This window comes from Diaphorina citri, unplaced genomic scaffold, assembly GCF_000475195.1.
Source record: "Diaphorina citri unplaced genomic scaffold, Diaci psyllid genome assembly version 1.1 scaffold896, whole genome shotgun sequence".
Lineage (NCBI taxonomy): Eukaryota > Metazoa > Arthropoda > Insecta > Hemiptera > Psyllidae > Diaphorina > Diaphorina citri.
Genome location: NW_007378327.1, coordinates 47,379 through 72,910, shown reverse-complemented (window position 1 = coordinate 72,910; position 25,532 = coordinate 47,379). Strand labels below are relative to the sequence as shown.

General features: G+C 36.6%; 3 protein-coding genes across 3 annotated transcripts; 2 read left to right on the top strand and 1 right to left on the bottom strand.

Annotated features, from left to right (window-relative positions):
• The first annotated feature begins 264 nt into the window (after positions 1 to 264).
• Positions 265 to 12,562, top strand: LOC103512890 (histidine--tRNA ligase, cytoplasmic). The gene is made up of 3 exons (XM_017445591.2): positions 265 to 1,714; positions 11,951 to 12,015; positions 12,132 to 12,562. The coding sequence occupies exons 1-3, from the start codon at positions 291 to 293 to the stop codon at positions 12,284 to 12,286; spliced, it is 1,644 nt and encodes a 547-aa protein (XP_017301080.1). The 5' UTR covers positions 265 to 290; the 3' UTR covers positions 12,287 to 12,562.
• Positions 3,462 to 7,606, bottom strand: LOC103512889 (tubulin-folding cofactor B). Its single transcript, XM_008477675.3, has 2 exons — positions 7,445 to 7,606; positions 3,462 to 4,312 (listed from the first exon to the last, which is right to left on the bottom strand). The coding sequence occupies exon 2, from the start codon at positions 4,310 to 4,312 to the stop codon at positions 3,587 to 3,589; it is 726 nt and encodes a 241-aa protein (XP_008475897.1). The 5' UTR covers positions 7,445 to 7,606; the 3' UTR covers positions 3,462 to 3,586.
• A 3,131-nt stretch (positions 12,563 to 15,693) lies between the features above and the next one.
• LOC103512896 (clavesin-2-like) lies at positions 15,694 to 20,378 on the top strand. Its single transcript, XM_026826234.1, has 7 exons — positions 15,694 to 15,788; positions 16,825 to 16,935; positions 17,098 to 17,204; positions 17,557 to 17,680; positions 17,970 to 18,080; positions 18,247 to 18,391; positions 20,134 to 20,378. The coding sequence occupies exons 1-7, from the start codon at positions 15,699 to 15,701 to the stop codon at positions 20,160 to 20,162; spliced, it is 717 nt and encodes a 238-aa protein (XP_026682035.1). The 5' UTR covers positions 15,694 to 15,698; the 3' UTR covers positions 20,163 to 20,378.
• Positions 20,379 to 25,532: the final 5,154 nt, after the last annotated feature.

Sequence of the window (25,532 nt, the reverse complement as noted above, 5' to 3'; positions counted from 1 at the left end):
TAAAATCAGGTAAGATTCTGTGTCTTTTGTCAGAATTCTTCTTTCGACATCTCAAACTGTTTCCTGAATCTAGGTTTAAGCTGTAGGGGTACCTACGTAGTGTATGTACTTAGCTCTTAAAATAAGAGATCAATCATATTTAAAAGCTTCCGAATTTCCCCAATGTCACGGGACTCACGGGAAAGAACGGAATACGTCGAGACTTTGCGGAATAGATGATGCAATGTTTTGATTATTTGATTTGATAATTTGAACACGAACGAGTTCATTAATTAGTTCAGTCATCCGCGATGCTATCAATACGAGACAACGTTTCCCCTGTTCTTCGTTCTGGTGAAAACTTTTTACGTGTTAATGGAAACAGTGCATGCCATGAGATGGATAGGCTAAGAATTATTAACGAAATCAAAGAGCAGAGAGATGTGATTCGAAAGCTGAAAGATTTAGTGCCACCCAATATCGAGATTATGAAGAAAGAAATGGACAAACTGAAAGAACTGAAATCGAAACTATGCCGAACGACCAATACCACAGTAGAGGAGCATGATGTGGAATATGACCAAGTGAAACTCACATTGAAAACACCCAAAGGAACACGTGACTATGGACCCGAACCTATGGTACTCAGGAAAAATGTACTAGAACAAATAATATCAGTATTTAAACGCCATGGAGCCCAGACTATTGATACACCTGTGTTTGAATTAAGAGAAGTTCTCAACGGGAAATATGGAGAAGATTCAAAATTAATCTATGATTTGGCAGACCAAGGTGGTGAGCTTCTGTCGCTCAGGTATGATCTTACAGTGCCATTTGCTAGATATTTAGCCATGAATAAAATTTCCAACATCAAAAGATATCAAGTTGCTAAAGTATATCGTCGGGATAATCCTGTTATGTCCAAAGGCCGCTACCGAGAATTCTACCAATGTGACTTTGACATCGCAGGGAAATATGATCCCATGATCCCAGAGGCAGAATGTGTGAGGGTTGTGAGTGAAATTTTATCTTCCTTACCAATAGGAGACTATGTCATTAAATTGAATCACAGATGCCTGCTAGATGGATTATTTGAATCTTGCGGAGTTCCTGCCAAACAATTCAGAACCATTTGCTCTTCAGTTGACAAACTTGACAAATGGAGTTGGGAAGATGTTCGATATGAAATGACACAGGAGAAAGGTCTCTCCAAAATCATTGCTGATAAGATAGGGATTTACGTACAACAACATGGACACAAGGAGTTGGTGGAGAAATTCATGCAAGATGATTTGTTGAAAACGTCAAAATCAGCATTGGTCGGTCTTGCGGCGATAAAGCTTCTTCTCTCCTATTGTGATATCTACGAGCTCACTGATAAGGTTATATTTGATTTAAGTTTGGCAAGAGGTTTAGATTACTACACCGGAATCATATACGAAGCTGTACTAATTGGGGACAGGAAGAAGGGGGAGAGTGTTGGCAGTGTTGCAGGGGGTGGTCGCTATGATAAATTGGTGGGCATGTTTGATCCACGACAGAGGAATGTGCCTTGTGTAGGAATATCAATTGGCGTAGAACGGATTTTCTCCCTTATTGAATCTAAACTGGCAGCTGAGAGAACCAAACTCAGAACAACAGAAGTGCAAGTCTATGTTGCTAGTGCCCAGAAGAATCTGCTGGAGGAAAGAATGCGGATATGTAGTTACTTGTGGAAAAACGGAATCAATGCTGATTGAATGTTGCTTATTTGAGTGTTCTTCTATTGTAACTTTTACAATATCTTTAACAGTTTAGTCAGTATAGCTGAAAATCGCCAAAAATTTGAGGACTACATACCAAATTTCAAGTCTCTAGCTCATACCGTTCCCGAGATATTATTGAAACCCGAAAACCGCCAAAAAGCGGCAAAATACTGCCAAGCGTTGCACCGATCTTAACCAAGTTTCGTGTCGCATCCTCGTCACATTATTTGACAGCTGCATGCCAAATTTTAAGTCTCTAGCTCTTACCGTTCATGAGATATATTGTTTACAGACAGACAGACAGACCGACAGACACACACACACACACACACACACACACACGGACCAATGGCTGAAACTTTGTAATTAGGCTCTACGGACCTCAAAACGTGTTTTGGCACTAAAAACTGACCATCGAAAATTTGACCTGATTACATTACTTTCCTTCCTATAGGATAAGGAAAGTAAAAATAAGGCATGGTCTAAAAATTATTGTGTCAGAGAGACTAGGAAATTAGGGGTCTGTGGTATACATATGTAAGTATTGTATGTGCATCATGGGGTACGAAGGTACTAAATCTCTGTCAACTGGCTTTGCTCTTTTTATCCTAAATTTTCGTTATCTTTGATGTATTCAGAACCCTTCCTGGTTAGAACTGAGAGACATGTCATCACAAGATGAGATCATGTGCCAGCCTAGGGACGATCCGTTTGATTTGTCAGAAGAGTGGAAGGTGAGAGCTGAAGAACAAATTGAAGAGGATCCGTTAGAGGCGAAGAGGAATATTGAAGCCCTGAGAGATCTACTGCAAGGTAAGTGCTCCCTGCCCTCATAATATTCCCACAATCTCATCATTTTTTCTACCAGCTATCATATTTTTTTTTTAACCAACCAAGTAAATATGTAGGTCCTAAGTTAAGAGTATTCATTAATTTCTTTATGTATTTTTGTAGGAGACAAAAAATTGAAAACCATCAGAACTGACGACACATTCCTGGCAGGTTTCCTCAGAGCAAGAAAACACAATGTTGACAAGGCCTTCAAAATGGTACGTATGAGTATGAATGAAGGACTTTACTTAACTTCATTATCGTCAATGTATGCAGGTGTAGCCTAATAATTTATTATAGGCACAGTTAAGAGGGGACGAAAAATAAAAGGAACAACTGGGCAGACAAGGTCTTCCTGGCAAGACATTGCCTTTTCGTAACAAAGCTCACTAAATTTGAATTTAGTGTGGCGTATCTTTTTTCAGATGAAGCAGTATTACGACATGAGAAGAAATTATCCACGTTACTTCCAAACTATTTTGCCGTCCGAAATGAAATATGTATATGACACAAAAACCCACGCCGTCTTACACCAGAGAGACAATCTAGGCAGAGCCATTCTTTTGGTAAAATCAGGTAAGATTCTGTGTCTTTTGTCAGAATTCTTCTTTCGACATCTCAAACTGTTTCCTGAATCTAGGTTTAAGCTGTAGGGGTACCTACGTAGTGTATGTACTTATCTCTTAAAATAAGAGATCAATCATATTTAAAAGCTTCCGAATTTCCCCAATGTTACCTGTTTATAAATAGGCAGAGGCAGAAGAATATTGAACCCAAGACTGTGGGGTCTACCACCTCTTGTTAAAAGCAGTTGCTTGGTCTTGGTGTTTGCTACCCCTGAGATAAATAATGCAGGGTATGCTAACTTGCTCAGAGAATAACCATTTTCTAATAGTAACATGAGAATCAAATAGATTGAGAGGAGGGGATTTAATAATATTAAATGGAATACAGTAAAAAGAAATGTATATTATCACATTGAACAAAAAAAAAATATTTTTAAACAATGACATCAAAGAAAATGTGTGGATTTAGATTTCATCTAATTCATCAAATGGGTCAAGAACAGGGAAATCACCAATGGTCAATCTTCCAGGCTTTACAAACATGCCATAGTTCTCTTCACATTCAAAATACTTCACATCTTTTACAGTTCCATTGTTCTTTCCAAAAGGTTCATCCAACTTTACACCAACCCACACACCTGAAGAAAATTTTGTTTCTCCTACAAACATGACTGTTCCAAAGCGTACATCTGAATCATTGATCTTACACCTCTTGCCAACCTCAATGTCTTTCAAAATATTCTCTTCTAGACATTTGTCTTTTTCTTCATTATTTTCTTTCAATAATGCTTCTCTCCTTAATCTTTCCTCTTTTTGTTTCATCATGAAATTTTTTAGGTTTTCTTTGTGCTCTTTATACTTCTCTTCAGGTAAAACATATTTTGTTTCACTAGATTCTAAACCATCTGTCAGGTAATTGCCTTCCACAAACAATGTCATCTCATTTTCCACTGGGTATTGTCCTAGGAGCATACTGTTATCAGAGAGATGAGATACAAGATCATGGTTTCTATTATACAGGGAAATGGTCATGTTAGAAGACATCTGGCCTGTTAACAATTCAAGCTTCTGCTTCAACTCTCCAATGGTATTGTTAAGCTTTAATTTCTTCAAATTCAAGCATGACTCATGCTTGTCTTTACTATTGGTGATGTAAAGTTCAACAGTGCCTCCTCCATCCATGATATCCATATATTCTACTTGGGTTAGCATGAGTCAAGATTCAGGTAAATAAAATACGCCTATGGTATCTTTCATTTTACGGCTTCACTTTTTTCAGGATTTTCATAATTTTCCACAGCTCCTTGACGTCCATGGGAAAATACATTTTGCTAACTTCTCATTCCCACAGCAGCTTTTAAAATTTCAAGTCTTATTACTAGAAAATATTTTCTTCTTCATTCAATGCCTCCTTTATGACTTTAGGTACCTATTTTATTTTTGCCCCAATCTAATGAAACCATGGAATCCGCATTCGTTTGAGAAAAGAAGAAGAAAAAGTATTTTCAAAAACCAAATCCATCCATCAATCCAGATATGTACTTGAATCTATGAAATACAGATTTGTTGAAAAAAAAAAAGCAATTATCACTATGAAGACAAAATGCATCATTGGATCATTATCAAAATTTACTCGATTTTTTTATTTAATTTAGTTGCTTGTGAGTGAACATGGCATTACACTACAAAAAGAGTAAGAAGAGACATTATAAACTTTGTCTACACAGTACTACAAAAAAGTAATTACTAAAGTTAGATATAATTGCTTGCCATACATAAGGTCCTGGGTTCAATTTCCAACAACAACAAAAAAAATTGTTCTCATATGAACCTATTGGTGAGAATTTGGCAGAAATCGGTCGGTCGTTCTGTGGTCCACCAAACTCTCTCTACTATTACCTAGGTATGTATTAATAATATTAAGCGTGCTTGCATACTGGCGCTACCTAGCGGACGAAAAAAGCAACTGCGTAAAGTCTGACGTCACACATCTTTGAACTCTTTCATTAGAACGGAAAATAAAAATTGAATTTTCCACTTTTTACAGTTATTTTTTCGGAGTTTTGACCTCGGATTTGCATTTTTCCCAACATTTTACATAGGAATCGACCATTTATTTATAATTTTTACCCATTTGCAACTGCTTCGAATTCGGATTTGCATTTTTCCCAACATTTTACATAGGAATCGACCATTTATTTATAATTTTTACCCATTTGCAACTGCTCCGAAGTAGATTTGGCATATTATGCTAGGTAATAAGAGATCCATTTCTTTAACACTCATACTGATGTTTATGAATTTGACTGACTGTTTCCAACATTTCATGTTTTCTGAGGAAATATACAGGGTGTTAATAAAAAAGTTGCCACCCCTGAAAACTCAAGAACCGTTTGAAATTCGGGAAAACGCTAAAACACGTCATATCGAGTGTTGATTTGTGCTTCAAATAGGTCCCACTAATCACTAATGGTTCATGTTGAAACTAAGACCCAGAAATGAAATTTGGACTTTCGGCCCTAATGGCCTCCGGGGGTAAAAATGGATGATTCGAAATTTTATTTTTGGGAGCGATTTTCAGTGTTAATCATTATTGGGACTTATTTGAAGCACAAATCACCAATCAATATGAATTTCCCATTTTTGATGCTTCCCTAATTGGCGGGAGAACATTGAAAAAGTAAATTTTGAATAGGCCATAACTCCGACCCTGGTTGTCGGATTGAGCTCAAACTTGTACCAAAGTACTACGTTCTTTAAGTCCTTTTTGATATGATGGGTCACAAGTAGGGGGTTCTCATTTAAAATTTTAAAGTTAACCCTCCTGGGGCCGCCCCTGAAAGCGCGGAAAAATTGAGATCCCCTAAAAATAAGTTCCCCTTTAAAATAATTCTTTAAGTCCTTTTTGATATGATGGGTCACAAGTAGGGGGTTCTCATTTAAAATTTTAAAGTTAACCCTCCTGGGGCCGCCCCTGATAGCGCTGGAAAATTGAGATCCCCTAAAAATAAGTTCCCCTTTAAAATAAAGAAATACGTGTTTTAGCGTTTTCCCGAATTTCAATCGGTCCTTAAGTTTTCAGGGGTGGAAACGTTCCCCTTTAGAAATAAGAAATACGTGTTTTAGCGTTTTCCCGAATTTCAATCGGTTCTTAAGTTTTCAGGGGTGGCAACGTTCCCCTTTAGAAATAAGAAATACGTGTTTTAGCGTTTTCCCGAATTTCAATCGGTTCTTAAGTTTTCAGGGGTGGCAACTTTTTTTTATTAAACACCCTGTATGTAGTAAAAAAGTAAGGGACCTACCTAGCCACCTATCACTACAGAATTAATTAGGTCATACTGATAAAGTTCCGTAAAAGTTTATCGGGGAATTTCGATGTTTTTATCTTGAAATGTATTTACCTGTTTATAAATAGGCAGAGGCAGAAGAATATTGAACCCAAGACTGTGGGGTCTACCACCTCTTGTTAAAAGCAGTTGCTTGGTGTTTGCTACCCCTGAGATAAATAATGCAGGGTATGCTAACTTGCTCAGAGAATAACCATTTTCTAATAGTGACATGAGAGACCTATACATACTTGTCTACTAAGTAGCAGTTGCATTATCATGTTTTTGTCAAATGAAAATAAAAATCATATTTAAACTCTTAAAATAGGTGTATTATATTTTTTCTTTAATTTACCTAGTTTTCATGAACTTTACCTCCTATTATGATTTATGGATTTTTTACATAAAGCTAAATCAAAATTTTGAAGGTGTACCTTCAAAATCAAGCCCCCCCAAAAATTCAGGCAAGAACCGCCTATGGCTGCCTAATCAAGGGTTAAAAATTGTGGAGTTAAAAGAAAGGCTCATTCGTATGTTTATAGAAAAGTCCGTTGAACTTTGAACTGCAGTTGAAAAAATACTTGGAGTGATTACGAATTTCAACTCGAAAATCTAGGTCAGTAAAAGTAAAATTTGAACTTACACTATTAAAAGATTAGTGTTGATTTTATTTCTTCTTCTGATCAGAACTACACATCAGTTACAGTTACCTTTACCTATTAGCTATACAGAGATAAGTTAAAAGCTAATTTTATCGCCCTCGTGAGACATTTAGTGAAGAAATTAACTAACACACGTAAGTTTACTATCAGCCTGTATTATCAACCATCATTGTTTTACAGACCTGAGGAAATCACGTCCGAGTTTACCAATTTCCCTACTTGTATTTTTTATTGTTGGTTATACCTACGTAGATACCTACCTATAACTTACCTTTAGAAAATTTTCATATTTACGAATTTACGTAATCTTTACTTGATTAAAAATTGATATCCATTTTGAATATTGAAAGGTTGTTGAAAGCACTTCACAGCAATTACTAGGATTAGAATAAAGTTTGTCTTATTGTTGGAATACTGTTAAAGGTCTAAGCCACTATTATATTGATTAAAAGAAAAGTAAAAAAGAGTTATCAGTTTTGTTTTGAATTTATTTTTATTTGATTAAAAATTACGTGTAATGTAGATATCTAATCTAGGTACATCTTCTCTCATTAGAAAATTTGGTGCATTTGGCACATCCACTAAAAATGGTTTTCGCAAGTATTTGATAATTTAATTTTTAACAACAAAAACAGAAAAGCAAAGGGTAATTGATAATAAAGCGAAATACTTGCGGCAATTTTTATTTCATTTTTAAAATTTTCGAAATCATTAAAATTGACAGCTGAGAAGTTAGCAATGAAATGTAAACACAGCATGCACCATAGTGAATTTGTCTTACTACTGGCCAATATTTTACCACTGAAAAATTATTGAGCCTTGGTCTACCATTGATAGATTTGTACTGAGGCAATAGGGCAGAAAGCCAGAAACACTAATAAATTGGTACTCAAGGGTCAAAGGTTTAAATTGTAGTCTGGAACTTAATTGAACTGGACCAAAGTTTGGATGTGGTAGTAATAGACCTTAAATGAAATTTGGTATGTAGCTGTCAAATGTGACAAGGATGCGACACGAAACTTTTGGTTAAGATCGGTGCATTGGTTGGCGGCATTTTACTGGTTTTTGGCGGTTTTCGGTCTAGTTTAACAATATCTCGGGAACGGTATGAACTAGAGACTTGAAATTTGGTATGTAGTTCACAAATGTGACAAGGATGCAACAGAAAACGTTTATTTAAGATAGGTGCTGCGCTTGGCGGTATTTTGAAAAACGTGTTTTGGCACTAAAAACTGACCATCGAAAATTTGACCCGATTACATTACTTTCCTTCCTATAGGAAAAGGAAAGTAAAAATAAGGCATGGTCTAAAAATTATTGTGTCAGAGGGACTAGGAAATTAGGGGTCTGTGGTTATACATATGTAAGTATTGTATGTGCATCATGGGGTACGTATAGGTACTAAAGTAATAAACCCAATCTTTTTTATCTTATAATATCTAATCTCTCAATAACTTCCAGTCTGATAGGTATACTGTGTCAATGGGCAACTCAAAATATTGAGCAGTTGTAAATAAAGATTTATTTTGTTTCTCTCTATCGCCCTCGTGAGACATTTATAGTGAGGAGCTTTGCTCGGGACATTTGATGTGACGTCATCGCCTACGACAGCGTATGCCGTGACGTCAAAGTTCACGATTTACCGGTTTTTTTTTAATCGATTTATCTCGGGATCTAGAAGTCGTAGAAGAAAAAGAAAAATTCCGTTGGTCCTCATTTTTCCTGCTCTTTGACTTAGAATTCTTAGAAACTTCACCCACGTAAGCGCAACTGTTCTATTCTGTAGGAATGAATGCTGACCTCGTAGTCTCATTTAATTAACACAATGGCAATGTCCCTATTAATGTCATTATTAATGGTGTAAAGCTGTGTCCACACGTGATCGACGAGGTGAATCTATGTTGTCGAAGCATTTATTAATTAACACAATGGCAATGTCCCTATTAATGTCATTATTAATGGTCTAAAGCTGTGTCCACACGTGATCGACGAGGTGAATCTATGGTGTCGAAGCAGTTTACGATTTCAGTCGACATCGATCGCCGGTCGATTGAGCTTTATACTCTCGTAACACTAGACAATACATAATAAAAATCTGGTGTGAACATCACACGACTTTCCTTATCCTAATATTGAATGTTGCTTATTTGAGTGTTCTTCTATTGTAACTTTTACAATATCTTTAACAGTTTAGTCAGTATAGCTGAAAATCGCCAAAAAACGGTCAAAATACCGTTAACCGCAGCACCTATTTTAACGTAGTTTTGTGTTACATCCTTGTCACATTTGAGGACTACATACCAAATTTCAAGTCTCTAGCTCATACCGTTCCCGAGATATTATTGAAACCCGAAAACCACCAAAAAGCGGCAAAATACTGCCAAGCGTTGCACCGATCTTAACCAAAAGTTTCGTGTCGCATCCTCGCCAAATTTGACAGCTGCATGCCAAATTTTAAGTCTCTAGCTCTTACCGTTCATGAGATATAATAACCTATACATACTTGTCTACTAAGTAGCAGTTGCATTATCATGTTTTTGTCAAATGAAAATAAAAATCATATTTAAACTCTTAAAATAAGTGTATTATTTTTTCTTTAATTTACCTAGTTTTCATGAACTTTACCTCCTATTATGATTTATTATTGAGGTATTGAAGTATTCGAAACGTGCAGACAAGGGAAGATTTATCAATGGAGCAGTTGCAAATGGGTAAAAATTATTAATAAATGGTCGATTCCTACGTAAAAAGTAGTGAAAAATGCAAAGAATCACGCCTTTCATATTAGGTCTTACTGTGTTATTGTCATCGTATAATGGACATGACCTCTTTCTTTATCACTATAAGACATAAAAATCTGGTGTGAACATCACACGACTTTCCTTATCCTAATATTGAATGTTGCTTATTTGAGTGTTCTTCTATTGTAACTTTTACTATATCTTTAACAGTTTAGTCAGTATAGCTGAAAATCGCCAAAATTTTGAGGACTACATACCAAATTTTAAGTCTCTAGCTCATACCGTTCCCGAGATATTATTGAAACCCGAAAACCGACTAGGAAGACTAGGAAATTAGGGGTCTGTGTGGTTATACATATATGTAAGTATTGTATGTGCATCATGGGGTACGTAGGTAGAGGATTCCCGCCCGGGGCGGATTTTATCCTGATGGGATAATGTTCGTTCTCGGAACGGCTGGCTTTCTTCTATCCTGTCTTCCTTACCTCTTCGATTTCGGGACGATAAGACCATAAGCCTGTAAAACATCGGTGATAACCCCTAATATTATGGCCATCAAACCGTTTGACCCCTAATTATGGATCCTATTTATTGAGTTATCCGGTAGTTAAGACTGGAGTCCGCGAGATAACATTCCCAGTCTATTCTTCGAGTGTATATGTTGAGGACGCAGGTAGAAGTGGTTCTCAAATTTCCGTTTCACTGATTTCGGTGGTCGCAGCCGGTCGAAGCGTTTCAAACATCTGGGGATGTACGATGTACATACATGGTTCATAAGTAAAGTAGCTAGTAAGCAGTAAGTAGCAAAACATATATACATAATTCTGTGGAAAGATGGCAAAACACGATAACCAACATTTTTCAAATTTTACAGGAGAGCAAAAAAACCTTTTTTTCAACATGAAAATATTTTTATCTAAACCCAATTATGGCACGATTTGTTTCATTTAAGTTTGGCCTGAAAATATCCGCCCCATCTGGGATTCAAACCTGGTACCTCGGGTTTGAGAGTCAAGCGCACAAGACTATACCTTATCTGACACGCTTGTCACCTGCATGAATCACGCCTTTCATATTAGGTCTTACTGTGTTATTGTCATCGTATAATGGACATGACCTCTTTCTTTATCACTATAAGACTGATAAGAAATTCAAAATAAAACATCAAAATTTACGTTTTATTGATGGCAGTGGGTTACTGATAAGAAATTCAAAATAAAACATCAAAATTTACGTTTTATTGATGGCAGTGGGTGTTAAAAATAAAAAATTACACCTATGTATACATAGGTATATGGGTTCAGCCATAGGTATAACTTACCCAATGTGGACAACCTCAATGTCATGGGTATTCAAGTATAGGTACATCCAGCATTTACCTACCTGCAAAACTTATTGGTAACAGCTGTAATGATCTCAGGATTCTCATTTATACATATGTAGGTATATGGGTTCAGCCGTAGGTACTTACCCAATATGGACAACCTCAATGTCATGGGTAGTCAAGTATAGGTACATCCAGCATTTACCTACCTGCAAAACTCATTGGTAACAGCTGTAATGATCTCAGGATTCTCATTTCATATGTAGGTATATGGGTTCAGCCGTAGGTACTTACCCAATATGGACAACCTCAATGTCATGGGTAGTCAAGTATAGGTACATCCAGTATTTATATACCTACCCGCAAAACTTATTGGTAACAGCTGTAATGATCTCAGACATTTATAGTGAAGAAATTAACACACGTAAGTTTACTATCAGCCTGTATTATCAACCATCATTGTTTTACAGACCTGAGGAAATCACTTAATGATCTCAGGAGAAAATCTTGAACATCTTCCTGTATTCTAGGTAATTTCGACACAAAACTGTTGAATGACGAGAAAATTATCTCCGTAGCCAACACCTCACTGCAACTTCTCGTAGAAGATCCAAGGGTTCAAATTGGGGGCGTTATGTCCGAGTTTACCAATTTCCCTACTTGTATTTTTTATTGTTGGTTATACCTACGTAGATACCTACCTATAACTTACCTTTAGAAAATTGTCATATTTACGAATTTACGTAATCTTTACTTGATTAAAAAGTCAATGCTGAACATTCTTACAAGAAGAATCCGAAGCTACTGGCGCAACTGCAATACTGCGAGGACAATGGAATACCATGGGTTGTGATTGTGGGCGACTCTGAGATAGAGCGAAATTCAATGCTGAACATTCTTACAAGAAGAATCCGAAGCTACTGGCGCAACTGCAATACTGCGAGGACAATGGAATACCATGGGTTGTGATCGTGGGCGACTCTGAGATAGAGCGAAACGTTGTTAAATTAAGAGAAGTGTCAACTAGAAAGGAAGAAGAGGTAGACAGGAATAAACTGAGTGAAGTTTTAAAAGGAAAGATACAATCCACCACAAGCATTCTCCAGACTTAATACCTACCTACTCCCAAGGACCGGGGCATCAGGATTCAGAATTGTGGTAACCGATGAGTCACTTTAAACTTACCTACATCTCCGTTTAATTGTTTTAAAAGCTTGTTATACATACACTGAGCCAAATGAAATTCCGACCACCTTGAAAATTTAATTTTTGGTAATTTGACACTAATCAAACCAATGATGACAATTTCAATTAATTACCTAGCTGAGGGTCCAAACCAAACTTTAGTGCAGGTAAAATACATGTTCTATCCGATAACCAACTAGCATGTACGTACATTACATCTAGAACAAAATTTCTAGGTGGTCGGAATTTCATTTGGCTCAGTATAGTTACCCAGATAATCTATAATACCTACCTACTCCCAAGGACCGGGGCATCAGGATTCAGAATTGTGGTAACCGATGAGTCACTTTAAACTTACCTACATCTCCGTATAATTCTTTTAAAAGCTTGTTATACATAGTTACCCAGATATTCAGATGTTATTGTAGGTACCTATACATACTTGTCTACTAAGTAGCAGTTGCATTATCATGTTTTTGTCAAATGAAAATAAAAATCATAATTAAACTCTTAAAATAGGTGTATCTATTATATTTTTTCTTTAATTTACCTAGTTTTCATGAACTTTACCTCCTATTATGATTAAACATTACCCTGTTTTCCTAATTTTGCTCAAATAATTAAGAAGTCCTTTTTATATGTTTCCTAACCCTATACTAAACCCAATAACACAAAAAGTTGATCATTTGTGAAAGATCTTTTCGCGTGCTACCTAACCCTATCATTCCCAGAAAGTTGATCATTTGTGAAAGTTCTTTTTGCGTGCTACCTAACCCTATCATTCCCAGAAAGTTGACCATTTGTGAAAGTTCTTTTCATGTGCTACCTAACCCTATCATATTCAAAGGAAGTTGATCATTTGCGAAAGTTTTTTTCACCTTCTAGAATTATTTCGTGGGATAAATAAGGGATTTTTTCTGTGGGACCAAATTTTGAGCGGTATTTTTCCCCAGTCTACCGGTTATTCCCCCCGGTTTTTCCTGTACGCAAGTAGTACATCTTTAGTACGCAAGTAGTACTGTCTACCTGAAAATTTAGTACGCAAGTAGTAAACACCGATATACTTCAGTTTGTATATCGGATTCTTATCGCCGAAATCAAGAGACTCATTCGTAGGATATTAGGTACATCTAATTATAGGTATTATTTCCACATTCCAGAATGGAGGAATTATGGCATAACCACGTGAAGAAGATTCGTGACTAACCAGAAGGAAATCTATACTATTCCCATTTGTGCTCGAAAGGCGACCTGAATGTCATAGGCCAGTGATTAACAAACTGGGGTCCGCGTAAAAGAATAATTACAATAATAATAAAAAAATGCAAGTTAGTAAATTTGCAAAAGGTCATGACATGGTAACTGAGGTATTGACAATGGGACAATTGTGTCCTGATCACAAATTAGAAAACAAACATTTATAGAGTACCTATACCTAGTAAAAGAATAATTACAATAATAATAAAAAAATGCAAGTTAGTAAATTTGCAAAAGGTCATGACATGGTAACTGAGGTATTGACAATGGATACAGGTTCAACACGATATTTGGCCACATACCATGTTTCACCCCCATTTGGTGCGGTTCCCCCGCCGGCTGGGGGGATGTTTCCTATGGTTCTCTAGATTGTCTCCTGGACGACTATTAGGCGCTAGCACCCTTGAACTCCCTACACATGGGGAAACAACATTAAATCACAGGGGCCCCCTACTAATGAACCCTCCACTGGGGTTATGAATCACCAACTATCCTCTTGTAGGATATTGGTACCATAGGAAACCACTAATACCTCGCAAGGAGGACTTTGAAGATACTCTTACATAGAGACACGACTATTCTGATGCACCTTCCACTGATGCTCAGATTGACAAATTCGGAACGCGCAGTCTAAAGGACCTGTAAATACCTCGTTACCATTCGACCCTGAAAATGGATGGGAAATAACTTATATTTAAACGAAGAGAACATGGAACTTTTGAAAACGAGAACATTAGTTTGAAAGGAAATTTTACTTTCATATGCGACATTTTCAGGTATGGATGGACGTTTCCAAGCTGACACAGTTTGAATTATTTTTAAAAAGACACGGTTCATTATGTGTTTCTACTTAGTTCTCTTATTATAATGACTTTTAGCTGGAAAAAATATTATAGTAAGAAAATTATTTTAAAAAATAAAATAAAATGACCTACAGTTTGAATTATTTTTAAAAAGACACGGTTCATTATGTGTTTCTACTTAGTTCTCTTATTATAATGACTTTTAGCTGGAAAAAATATTATGTAGTAAGAAAATTATTTTAAAAAATAAAATAAAATGACCTACACAATGTTCTCTTCTTTGTTTTGTTCTGTATGGTGGACAATGTGTTCAAGTAGTTCTATAGTATTTCACTAGAGTGAACTGTTGGTGTTTGGTGTAGTGTTCACCCTTCTCAATAATGATAATGATGTTGTTGTCTCATGATAAGTTCTATAGTATTTCACTAGAGTGAACTGTTGGTGTTTGGTGTAGTGTTCACCCTTCTCAATAATGATAATGATGTTGTTAGTCATAACCATGATATGTTCTATAGTATTTCACTAGAGTGAACTGTTGGTGTTTGGTGTAGTGTTCACCCTTCTCAATAATGATAATGATGTTGTTAGTCATAATCATAATCATGATAATTATCATACCTGTTAGTTACCTTGCCTACGCTACGCTACACTCAAATGAAATACGATAGAACCTCGATATAACGAAATACCTACTCAAAACTACGAACGATATGAGCTACTTTGTCTATTTGCCTTTCAAATATTAACGAAAAATTTCGTTATGATGAAAGAATCTTTCTTGAATGTGGTTATATCGATGTTCTTCCGTACTTAAAAAAAGTTACCTTGCCTACGCTACGCTACACTCAAATGAAATACGATAGAACCTCGATATAACGAAATACCTACTCAAAACTACGAACGATACGAGCTACTTTGTCTAAGTATTTGTCTTTCAAATATTAACGAAAAATTTCGTTATGATGAAAGAATTTTTCTTGAATTTGGTTATATCGATGTTCTTCCGTACTTTAAAAAAGAAGATAATAATAAATAAAAGAAAATCTTAGTAGATACCTTTTGGAAGAGCTTTCGCTTTACTTCAAGGCATAAGTACGGTATTCTTTAACATCCATGTCTATTCAAGATCGGAAATGTTTGGTCAGAAAATTTCATCGTTTATTCCTAACTTGGACTCGAACCACCAACCTCCAGATCCGAAGTCTACCACCCATTCATTATACCACTGACTGAGGTTGTATTGATTGCGAACTCAACACCATGACGATGGGGCGTTATCATGATTCTGGATCTGGCAGACTTTACATTTCTGCAACAAATGAAATTGGTCAATCCCAGGTCCGCTTGGATTATGATCAATTTCTTACAGGTAGGTTGACTTTAAAAGTTATCATCTATGTTTCTATGTATAAGTCTCAACAAAAGACAGAAGGCGATATTTATGTAGGTAGGTACCTACATATTTGAAATGTAGTAGATACCTTTTGGAAGAGCTTTCGCTTTACTTCAAGGCATAAGTACGGTATTCTTTAACATCCATGTCTATTCAAGATCGGAAAAGTTTGGTCAGAAAATTTCATCGTTTATTCCTAACTTGGACTCAAACCACCAACCTCCAGATCCGAAGTCTGCCACCCATTCATACCACTGACTGAGGTTGTATTGATTGCGAACTCAACACCATGACGATAACGAATACTGGCTGTTGCGGGGCCCACTCAGCCTCGTGAGGAAAATGAGTAGCTATGACATATAAATGCTCATAGCGACCGGTGCCAGCATGGTATAGGTAAACATTGGATGTTAGGATTATTGAGATATTGGGAAAAATCCTACAATGCTGCAGTGAGCACCAAACCACCAAAGTTGTGACATAATAACACAAAGAAATTGCATTTACATTTTTTATATTTGAAATGTACCTACAAGTAAGTGGATATAGTGTTTAGAGATTATTCTTCAAGCCTCTGTATTCGACTGCGTCGAACTTTGAACATTATGAGGAAGTATGTATGTATAGAGCTAGACTGTAGAGTATCGTTGCAAGCAGAGGTCTGCTAATTCGTTGGATTAACCCTGATTTTTTCCAGGATTCATTCCCAATGCGACTCTGATCAATTTCTTACAGGTAGGTTGACTTTAAAAGTTATCATCTATGTTTCTATGTATAAGTCTCAACAAAAGACAGAAGGCGATATTATGTAGGTAGGTACAAGTACATATTTGAAATGTACCTACAAGTAAGTAGATATAGTGTTTAGAGATTATTCCTCAAGTCTCTGTAATATTCAACTGCGTCGAACTTTGAACATTATGAGGAAGTATGTATGTATAGAGCTAGACTGTAGAGTATCGTTGCAAGCAGAGGTCTGCTAATTCGTTGGATTAACCCTGATTTTTTCCAGGATTCATTCCCAATGCGACTCCGAGAAATTCACATCATCAACACTCCATTCTTCTTTGATGCTTTGTTTGCCTGCTTTTCACCTTTTTTGAAGGAGAAGTTTAGGAAAAGAGTAAGCTTATTTCTTATACTTTTCTCAATATCCACCCTTTTTGCGCGTTTCAAGTAGGTACCTATTTTAGGTAATATTCATTTCGTAGATAGTCACGTAGATTAGGTAAGTATATCTTGGTAATACATCACGCTCTAATACTATGGTTATCCCGTCTTGCAGATAAAAGTCCATGGCAAGAGTTTGTCGTCCTTGTTTTCCTGCGTAGAGCCGAAATACATACCTCAAGACTGGGGCGGCATGGGTCCGAGCTACAACAACAAAGCGATGTTATTCAAAGAAAAAAAAAAAAAAAAAAAAAAACAAGGAAAAAAGTGGATTTTTTTCAGTATTTTTTTCTACTACTTTTGAAGCCTAGCCTGGGCCCTGTGTATAACTACCACCTTTTAACCCAATAGAAAACTGCCATAATGAGACTGAAAAGTCCCTTTACTTATGCAGTAACCTATACATGTATGTAATTGAAGTAGCAAAAACATTTAAAAAATAAATACATGTATGTAAGTGAAGTAGCAAAAACATTTAAATTGGAATTATTTGGTAACTACCTAAATGGATCACTGAAGGCAACATTCTGTGTGGTGTCTGGATGGGGACAATTGTGTCCTGATCACAAATTAGAAAACAAACATTTATAGAGTACCGGGGCGTTATCATGATTCTGGATCTGGCAGACTTTACATTTCTGCAACAAATGAAATTGGTCAATCCCAGGTCCGCTTGGATTATGATAAATTTCTTACAGGTAGGTTGACTTTAAAAGTTATCATCTATGTTTCTATGCATAAGTCTCAACAAAAGACAGAAGGCGATATTTATGTAGGTAGGTACATATGTATTTGAAATGTACCTACAAGTAAGTGGATATAGTGTTTAGAGATTATTCCTCAAGCCTCTGTAATATTCGACTGCGTCGAACTTTGAACATTATGAGGAAGTATGTATATGCATTGTATGCATAGAGCTAGACTGTAGAATATCGTTGTAAGCAGAGGTCTGCTAATTCGTTGAATATTAACCCTGATTTTTTCCAGGATTCATTCCCAATGCGACTGCGAGAAATTCACATCATCAACACTCCATTCTTCTTTGATGCTTTGTTTGCCTGCTTTTCACCTTTTTTGAAGGAGAAGTTTAGGAAAAGAGTAAGCTTATTTCTTATATTTTTCTCAATATCCACCCTTTTCGCACGTTTCAAGTAGGTACCTATTTTAGGTAATATTCATTTCGTAGATAGTCACGTAGATTAGGTAAGTATATCTTGGTAATACCTACATCACGCTCTAATACTATGGTTATCCCGTCTTGCAGATAAAAGTCCATGGAAAGAGTTTGTCGTCCTTGTTTTCCTGCGTAGAGCCGAAATACATACCTCAAGACTGGGGCGGTATGGGTCCCAGCTACAACAACAAAGCAATGTTTACTGCCATTGTACAGTACGAAGATAAAATACGAGGTGAGTATCACAAAAAAAAAATAAAAAAAATAAAAATAAAATAAATCATTCCCAGAAAGTTGATCATTTGTGAAAGTTCTTTTTGCGTGCTACCTAACCCTATCATTCCCAGAAAGTTGATCATTTGTGAAAGTTCTTTTTGCGTGCTACCTAACCCTATCATTCCCAGAAAGTTGATCATTTGTGAAAGTTCTTTTTGCGTGCTACCTAACCCTATCATTCCCAGAAAGTTGACCATTTGTGAAAGTTCTTTTCATGTGCTACCTAACCCTATCATATTCAAAGGAAGTTGATCATTTGCGAAAGTTTTTTTCACCTTCTAGAATTATTTCGTGGGATAAATAAGGGATTTTTTCTGTGGGACCAAATTTTGAGCGGTATTTTTCCCCAGTCTACCGGTTATTCCCCCCGGTTTTTCCTGTACGCAAGTAGTACATCTTTAGTACGCAAGTAGTACTGTCTACCTGAAAATTTAGTACGCAAGTAGTAAACACCGATATACTTCAGTTTGTATATCGGATTCTTATCGCCGAAATCAAGAGACTCATTCGTAGGATATTAGGTACATCTAATTATAGCTATTATTTCCACATTCCAGAATGGAGGAATTATGGCATAACCACGTAAAGAAGATTCGCGACTAACCAGGAGGAAATCTATACTATTCCCATTTGTGCTCGAAAGGCGACCTGAATGTATTAAGCCAGTGATTAACAAACTGGGGTCCGCGCCCCCGAGGGGACCGTGAAGGATTTCGAGAACCCCGGAAAGATCACATAAAACACTGTAGCCCATGTAGAAAAAAAAGTTTGGGAACCTCTGTCATAGGCTTTATTTTGTTTGAAAAGCCAGCCTAGTTAAGTTCTATTTCCGTCCGGGGAGAAATTTTCAATAATCAGGTGAGGTTTGTTTTCGAAACGGCTAGTTTTCTCTTATCCTGTCCGCCTTCTCTCTTATTCCGGGACGATAAGACCTCCGTTGTTACAGTACCTAGCCTCTATTTGCTATTGAAAACCCTTGTGATGGAGAAAAAAAACCTTTGCTGAGGCTTTTTACACGAGCACGAGTATACGAGTAAGCTCAGTCTACTTTTGACACGAATTTCTCCGTAAGCGGAGATACATAAAAACCTTCGAAAAATCCCTAGAGAAAACATAAGATTATATATAATCTACCTAATAGGTATGTAGAACCTGTACTTGAAAAAATAAATACTTTTCAACATAAAAAAAAAAAAAAAAAACTTATCAGTCTTATCACCTTATTAGTCCTGAGAAAAAGAGTATATGTATACTTTTTCGACCCCCTCGGTTTAATAGATTGACGGAGGATGCCCCCTCCGGGGGGTGCTATACTTGGCTGTAGGTAATTTGCGTACTATTTCAATATTAACCTTCTAGTTGCGTACCTACCTACTAAAATGAAAAAAAAGATGTCCGACTTGCGTACTGGGCCTTTTTGTTTATTTTTCAAAAGGTTGAGGGATTTTTTTTTTATTAACATGGGACAAATTTTGAGCGGTATTTTTCCTCCAGTCTACCGGTTATTCCCCCCGGTTTTTCCAGTACGCAAGTAGTACATCTTTAGTACGCAAGTAGAACTGTCTACCTGAAAATTTAGTACCTACGCAAGTAGTAAACACCGATATACTTCAGTTTGTATATCGGATTCTTATCGCCGAAATCAAGAGACTCATTCGTAGGATATTAGGTACATCTAATTCTATTATTTCCACATTCCAGAATGGAGGAATTATGGCATAACCACGTGAAGAAGATTCGCGACTAACCAGGAGGAAATCTATACTATTCCCATTTGTGCTCGAAAGGCGACCTGAATGTCATAAGCCAGTGATTAACAAACTGGGGTCCGCGGCCCCCGAGGGGACCGTGAAGGATTTCGAGAGCCCCGGAAAGATCACATAAAACACTGTAGTTTGCTTTTCAACATGTTGTGATTGAAAAATTCAGAAAGCATCATGTAAATAATAACGGCTAGTTTTCTCTTATCCTGTCCGCCTTCTCTCTTATTCCGGGACGATAAGACCTCCGTTGTTACAGTACCTAGCCTCTATTTGAAAACCCTTGTGATGGGGAAAAAAACCTTTGCTGAGGCTTTTTACAGGAGCACGAGAGTGACCTCAGTCTACTTTTGACACGAATTTCTGCGTAAGCGGAGATGCATAAAAACCTTCGAAAAATCCCTAGAGAAAACATAAGATTATAATTATCTACCTAATAGGTATGTAGAACCTGTACTTGAAATCTTGAAAAAATAAATACTTTTCAACATGTTGTGACAGTTGTGATTGAAAAATTCAGAAAGCATCATGTAAATAAAATACGCTTCCAAATATTGGCTTCTGAAAGGCAACACTGTATTTCTTTATCTAAATACGCCTTGCGTGCTTATCAGCTGGTGGCGGGTAAATTTTGAAAATCTCAGAAAAAAAGTTTGAACTTGGTCGTTGAAGGGGCTAATGACATTCGAAGTCGTGCCCCTTTTAAAATAAATTTATTATTTATGGTCGTTAAAGTTTTTATTTTTTTAAAGACTTTGGCATTTTTGAACATCATTTTATAGTGGGTGTGGACGTTCATAAAGGTTTCAGATTTAGTTCGTGAAACTCAAGATGTCTATGAGTGTTCAGTTATCCAGTATCCACAAAAAAGAGCTTTGTAAGTAAAGTACCACCTAATATCTTTAGAGAGTAATATGGTTTTTAGCTAAATCCCCTTTAGGGGTGAGCTATTTTCGATAAAGCCCTTTAACATACATTTTATAGTGGGTGTGGACGTTCATAAAGGTTTCAGATTTAGTTCGTGAAACTCAAGATGTCTATGAGTGTTCAGTTATCCAGTATCTACAAAAAAGAGCTTTGTAAGTAAAGTACCACCTATCTTTAGAGAGTAATATGGTTTTTAGCTAAATCCCCTTTAGGGGTGAGCTATTTTCGATAAAGCCCTTTAACATGTAAGCTCAGTCTACTTTTGACACGAATTTCTGCGTAAGCGAAGATACATAAAAACCTTCGAAAAATCCCTAGAGAAAACATAAGATTATATCTACCTAATAGGTATGTAGAACCTAAGATTAGTTAATGTCGAAGGCATATGGTTTTGGTCACTCCCTGCATCATCATTTTCTGTAGAATTGCATGGAACATCAGACAAAGTCAACTGAAAGGCAGGGGTGTTAAACTCAAACTGTATAGTGGAATTAGTGGGCCACTTTTTCCTAGTGCTGACTGATAGTGGGCTGCTGGAGATTGTCCCTTTCTACCCTTACCCCACAGATAGATAATAAGGAATATTTGTGGGTATGTACCTAAGTACTCGGGATATGATGGGCTTGGCTTCCAGGGCTAGTTTTTTCTTTGCATAGATTGGTATTGAAGATTGAAGTGGTAACCTACTACACAAGCTTGCATAGGTTACCACTTCAAATCCAAACTGTAGCTTGCACAAACTAAAACATGCAAAATACTACACTGAGTTTGTGGAAAAAAAAAAAATCATTTGGTTTCCAAGAGGGCTGCTCCTCAATCCAACAATTGCTCAGATTTTCGGAATTTGAAATTTGTGGCTTAAAAATTTGAAGAAAAAAAAAAAAAAAAAAAAAAACAAAAAAACAAGGAATGAATATAGGATAAGGAAAGTAAAAAAAGTGGATTTTTTTTTCAGTATTTTTTTTCTACTACTTTTGAAGCCTAGCCTAGGCTCTGTGTATAACTACCACCTTTTAACCCAATAGAATAGAATTCACCCTGCTTATACTGCCATAATGAGACTGAAAAGTCCCTTTACTTATGCAGTAACCTATATACATGTATGTAAGTGAAGTAGCAAAAACATTTAAAAAATAATAGAAGGTAATAAATTGGAATCATTTGGTAACTACCTAAATGGATCACTGAAGGCAACATTGTGTGTGGTGGTATCTGGATGGGGTGACAATTGTGTCCTGATCACAAATTAGAAAACAAACATAGAGTACTACCTACTTACCTAGTAAAAAGAATAATAATAATAAAAAAAATGCAAGTTAGTAAATTTGCAAAAGGTCATGACATGGTAACTGAGGTATTGACAATGGATACAGGTTCAACACGATATTTGGCCACATACCATGTTTCACCTCCATTTGGTGCGGTTCCCCCGCCAGCTGATTGACAATGGATACAGGTTCAACACGATATTTGGCCACATACCATGTTTCACCTCCATTTGGTGCGGTTCCCCCGCCAGCTGGGGGGATGTTTCCTATGGTTCTCTAGTTTGTCTCCTCTGTGGGACGACAACTACGACAATTCCCTCTACTGGGGACGACTATTAGGCACTAGCACCCTTGAACTCCCTACACATGGGGAAACAACATTAAATCACAGGGGCCCCTCTACTAATGAACCCTCCACTGGGGTTATGAATCACCAACTATCCTCTTGTAGGATATTGGTACCATAGGAAACCACTATTACCTCTGCAAGGAGGACTTTGAAAGGATTTGGCCTCGTGAGAACTTCAAAGTTATCCCTTCCACATTTTAATTTCCAACCCAAAGAAACGATCTTCTACTTCCGGTAGTTAAGACTGGAGTCCGCGAGATAACATTCCCAGTCTATTCTTCGAGTGTATATGTTGAGGACGCAGGTAGAAGTGGTTCTCGAATTTCCGTTTCACTGATTTGGGTGGTTGCAGCCGGTCGAAGCGTTTCAAACATCTGGCGATGTACGATGTACATAGCGCAAAAAAGTTACTCAGAATCAATTACTAACTCCATTTTGAAAAAAATGTTGGTTATCGTGTTTTGCCATCTTTCCACAGAATTATGTTGTAAAGTTATGATCTTGTGGAAGATAGAAGAATGATGAGAATGTAAAATTGATAAGAACGTCCCCCGCCGCATAGTAAAGTAGCTAGTAAGCAGTAAGTAGCAAAACATATATACATAATTATGTAAAGTTATGATCTTGTGGAAGATAGAAGAATGATGAGAATGTAAAATTGATAAGAAAGTCCCCCGCCGCACCGTTTCCAAAGGGAGAAAAATGGAGGCATTGGGGGGCCAAGATGTGCGAAAGAAGAGCCATGTATATTACAGGAGACGAATTGTTTTATTATTTATAAAATTGAAGAGAGAAGGAGGGCAGGATATGAGAAAGCCAGCCGTTCCCACAACGAACCTTATCTGCTTCTAGCACTTGCAATACAGACGAGCTACCTTCCCAGCAAATGAGGCTGGCACGAAATGCACTACACGGTAAACTGTAAGAGGCTAAGGGACAGCTTCATCCAGTGTCCTTAAGCTGACACGAAACACGGAGAAAATTGAAGATTGGTCAGTCTAGATGCCCTATAATCGATAAGTCATGGGTTTGACTCTCGCCGGGGTCAACTTTATCCTAAATCCTGTTCGCGAGATAACATTCCCAGTCTATTCTTCGAGTGTATATGTTGAGGACGCAGGTAGAAGTGGTTCTCGAATTTCCGTTTCACTGATTTCGGTGGTCGCAGCCGGTCGAAGTGTTTCAAACATCTGGGGATGTACGATGTACATTCATGGTTCATAAGTAAAGTAGCTAGTAAGCAGTAAGTAGCAAAACATATATACATAATTATGTAAAGTTATGATCTTGTGGAAGATAGAAGAATGATGAAAATGTAAAATTGATAAGAACGTCCCCCGCCGCACCGTTTCCAAAAGGGAGAAAAATGGAGGCATTGGGGGGCCAAGATGTGCGAAAGAAGAGCCATGTATATTACAGGGGACGAATTGTTTTATTATTTATAAAATTGAATAGAGAAGGAGGGCAGGATATGAGAAAGCCAGCCGTTCCCAGAACGAACCTTATAATAATAATAATAATAATAATAATAGTGCTTATTTATACTGCTCGCATAGGACTGAAAAGTCCCTTTACTCCAGCAGTAGGCTACTACTATTATTGTGATCAAATTCTCAAATTATATTGAGGATAAAATTCCATACCTCGGCTGGGATTGAACCCACGCCCTCCCGTTTACCAGGCTTATCTGCTTCTAGCACTTGCAGTATGTCATTATGTAATTTATGTGTATTACCTATATCTTATATGAGGTTAAATAGAAGGAACTGGACCATCTCATGATTACCTACTTTTTTACTCACGGATACTTTTTTTTAGTAATCGAGTATTTCTTGTTGCGATCCGGATCGTACGGATATTGTGATGATCCGTAGTTTAATGAGTAAAGTATTCACTCGTATCCATCTCTAGTTTGTGGTCCATATGTAGCATTTTAAACTTTTCTTGTCTCGTCTCGTAGATCTTTAAGTGTGACGAAATTTTGTGACATGATAACGTAAATGCAAATTTAATGCGATCTTTCAAACCACAGATCTCTAAACTAGGTACCTAACGACTGTATTGCTTTTGTATACCTACTTAGTAAGTGAAATGAATAAAGTACAATAAAAATTATTAATAATACTTTTGTTTATTTATCTAACTGATTAGCTGATTACCTGTTAGTCCTGTCTAAATTTCATTTAAATAACGAACCTGTTCCACGTTATACGCCTTAAAATAAAACCATTTTTCCGTTTTCCGTGATTTCGGTAAGTCATTGTGACCTTCAAAACACCGGTAGGTAAATGAACGCAGAATACAACAATAAACTACTTATGATTACATATTATCTTGAAATTTAAAGTAATGTAATATTAAATTAGGTACTGTAAATAATACGCCCGAATTTAAACTAGGTACCTAACGACTGTATTGCTTTTGTATACCTACTTAGTAAGTGAAATGAATAAAGTAGAATAAAAATTATGTATAATAATAGTTAGTCCTGTCTAAATTTCATTTAAATAACGATTAACGAACCTGTTCCACGTTATACGGCTTAAAATAAAACCATTTTTCCGTTTTCCGTGTTTTCGGTAAGTCATTGTGACCTTCAAAACACCGGTAGGTAAATGAACGCAGAATACAACAATAAACTACCTATGATAACTATGATTACATATTATCTTGAAATTTAAAGTAATGTAATATTAAATTAGGTACTGTAAATAACACGCCCGAATTACAATTTTCAAACAGTATCAAAACAATCATAAGGATTTGAAAATTAAAATCGATTTATCAATGATTTCC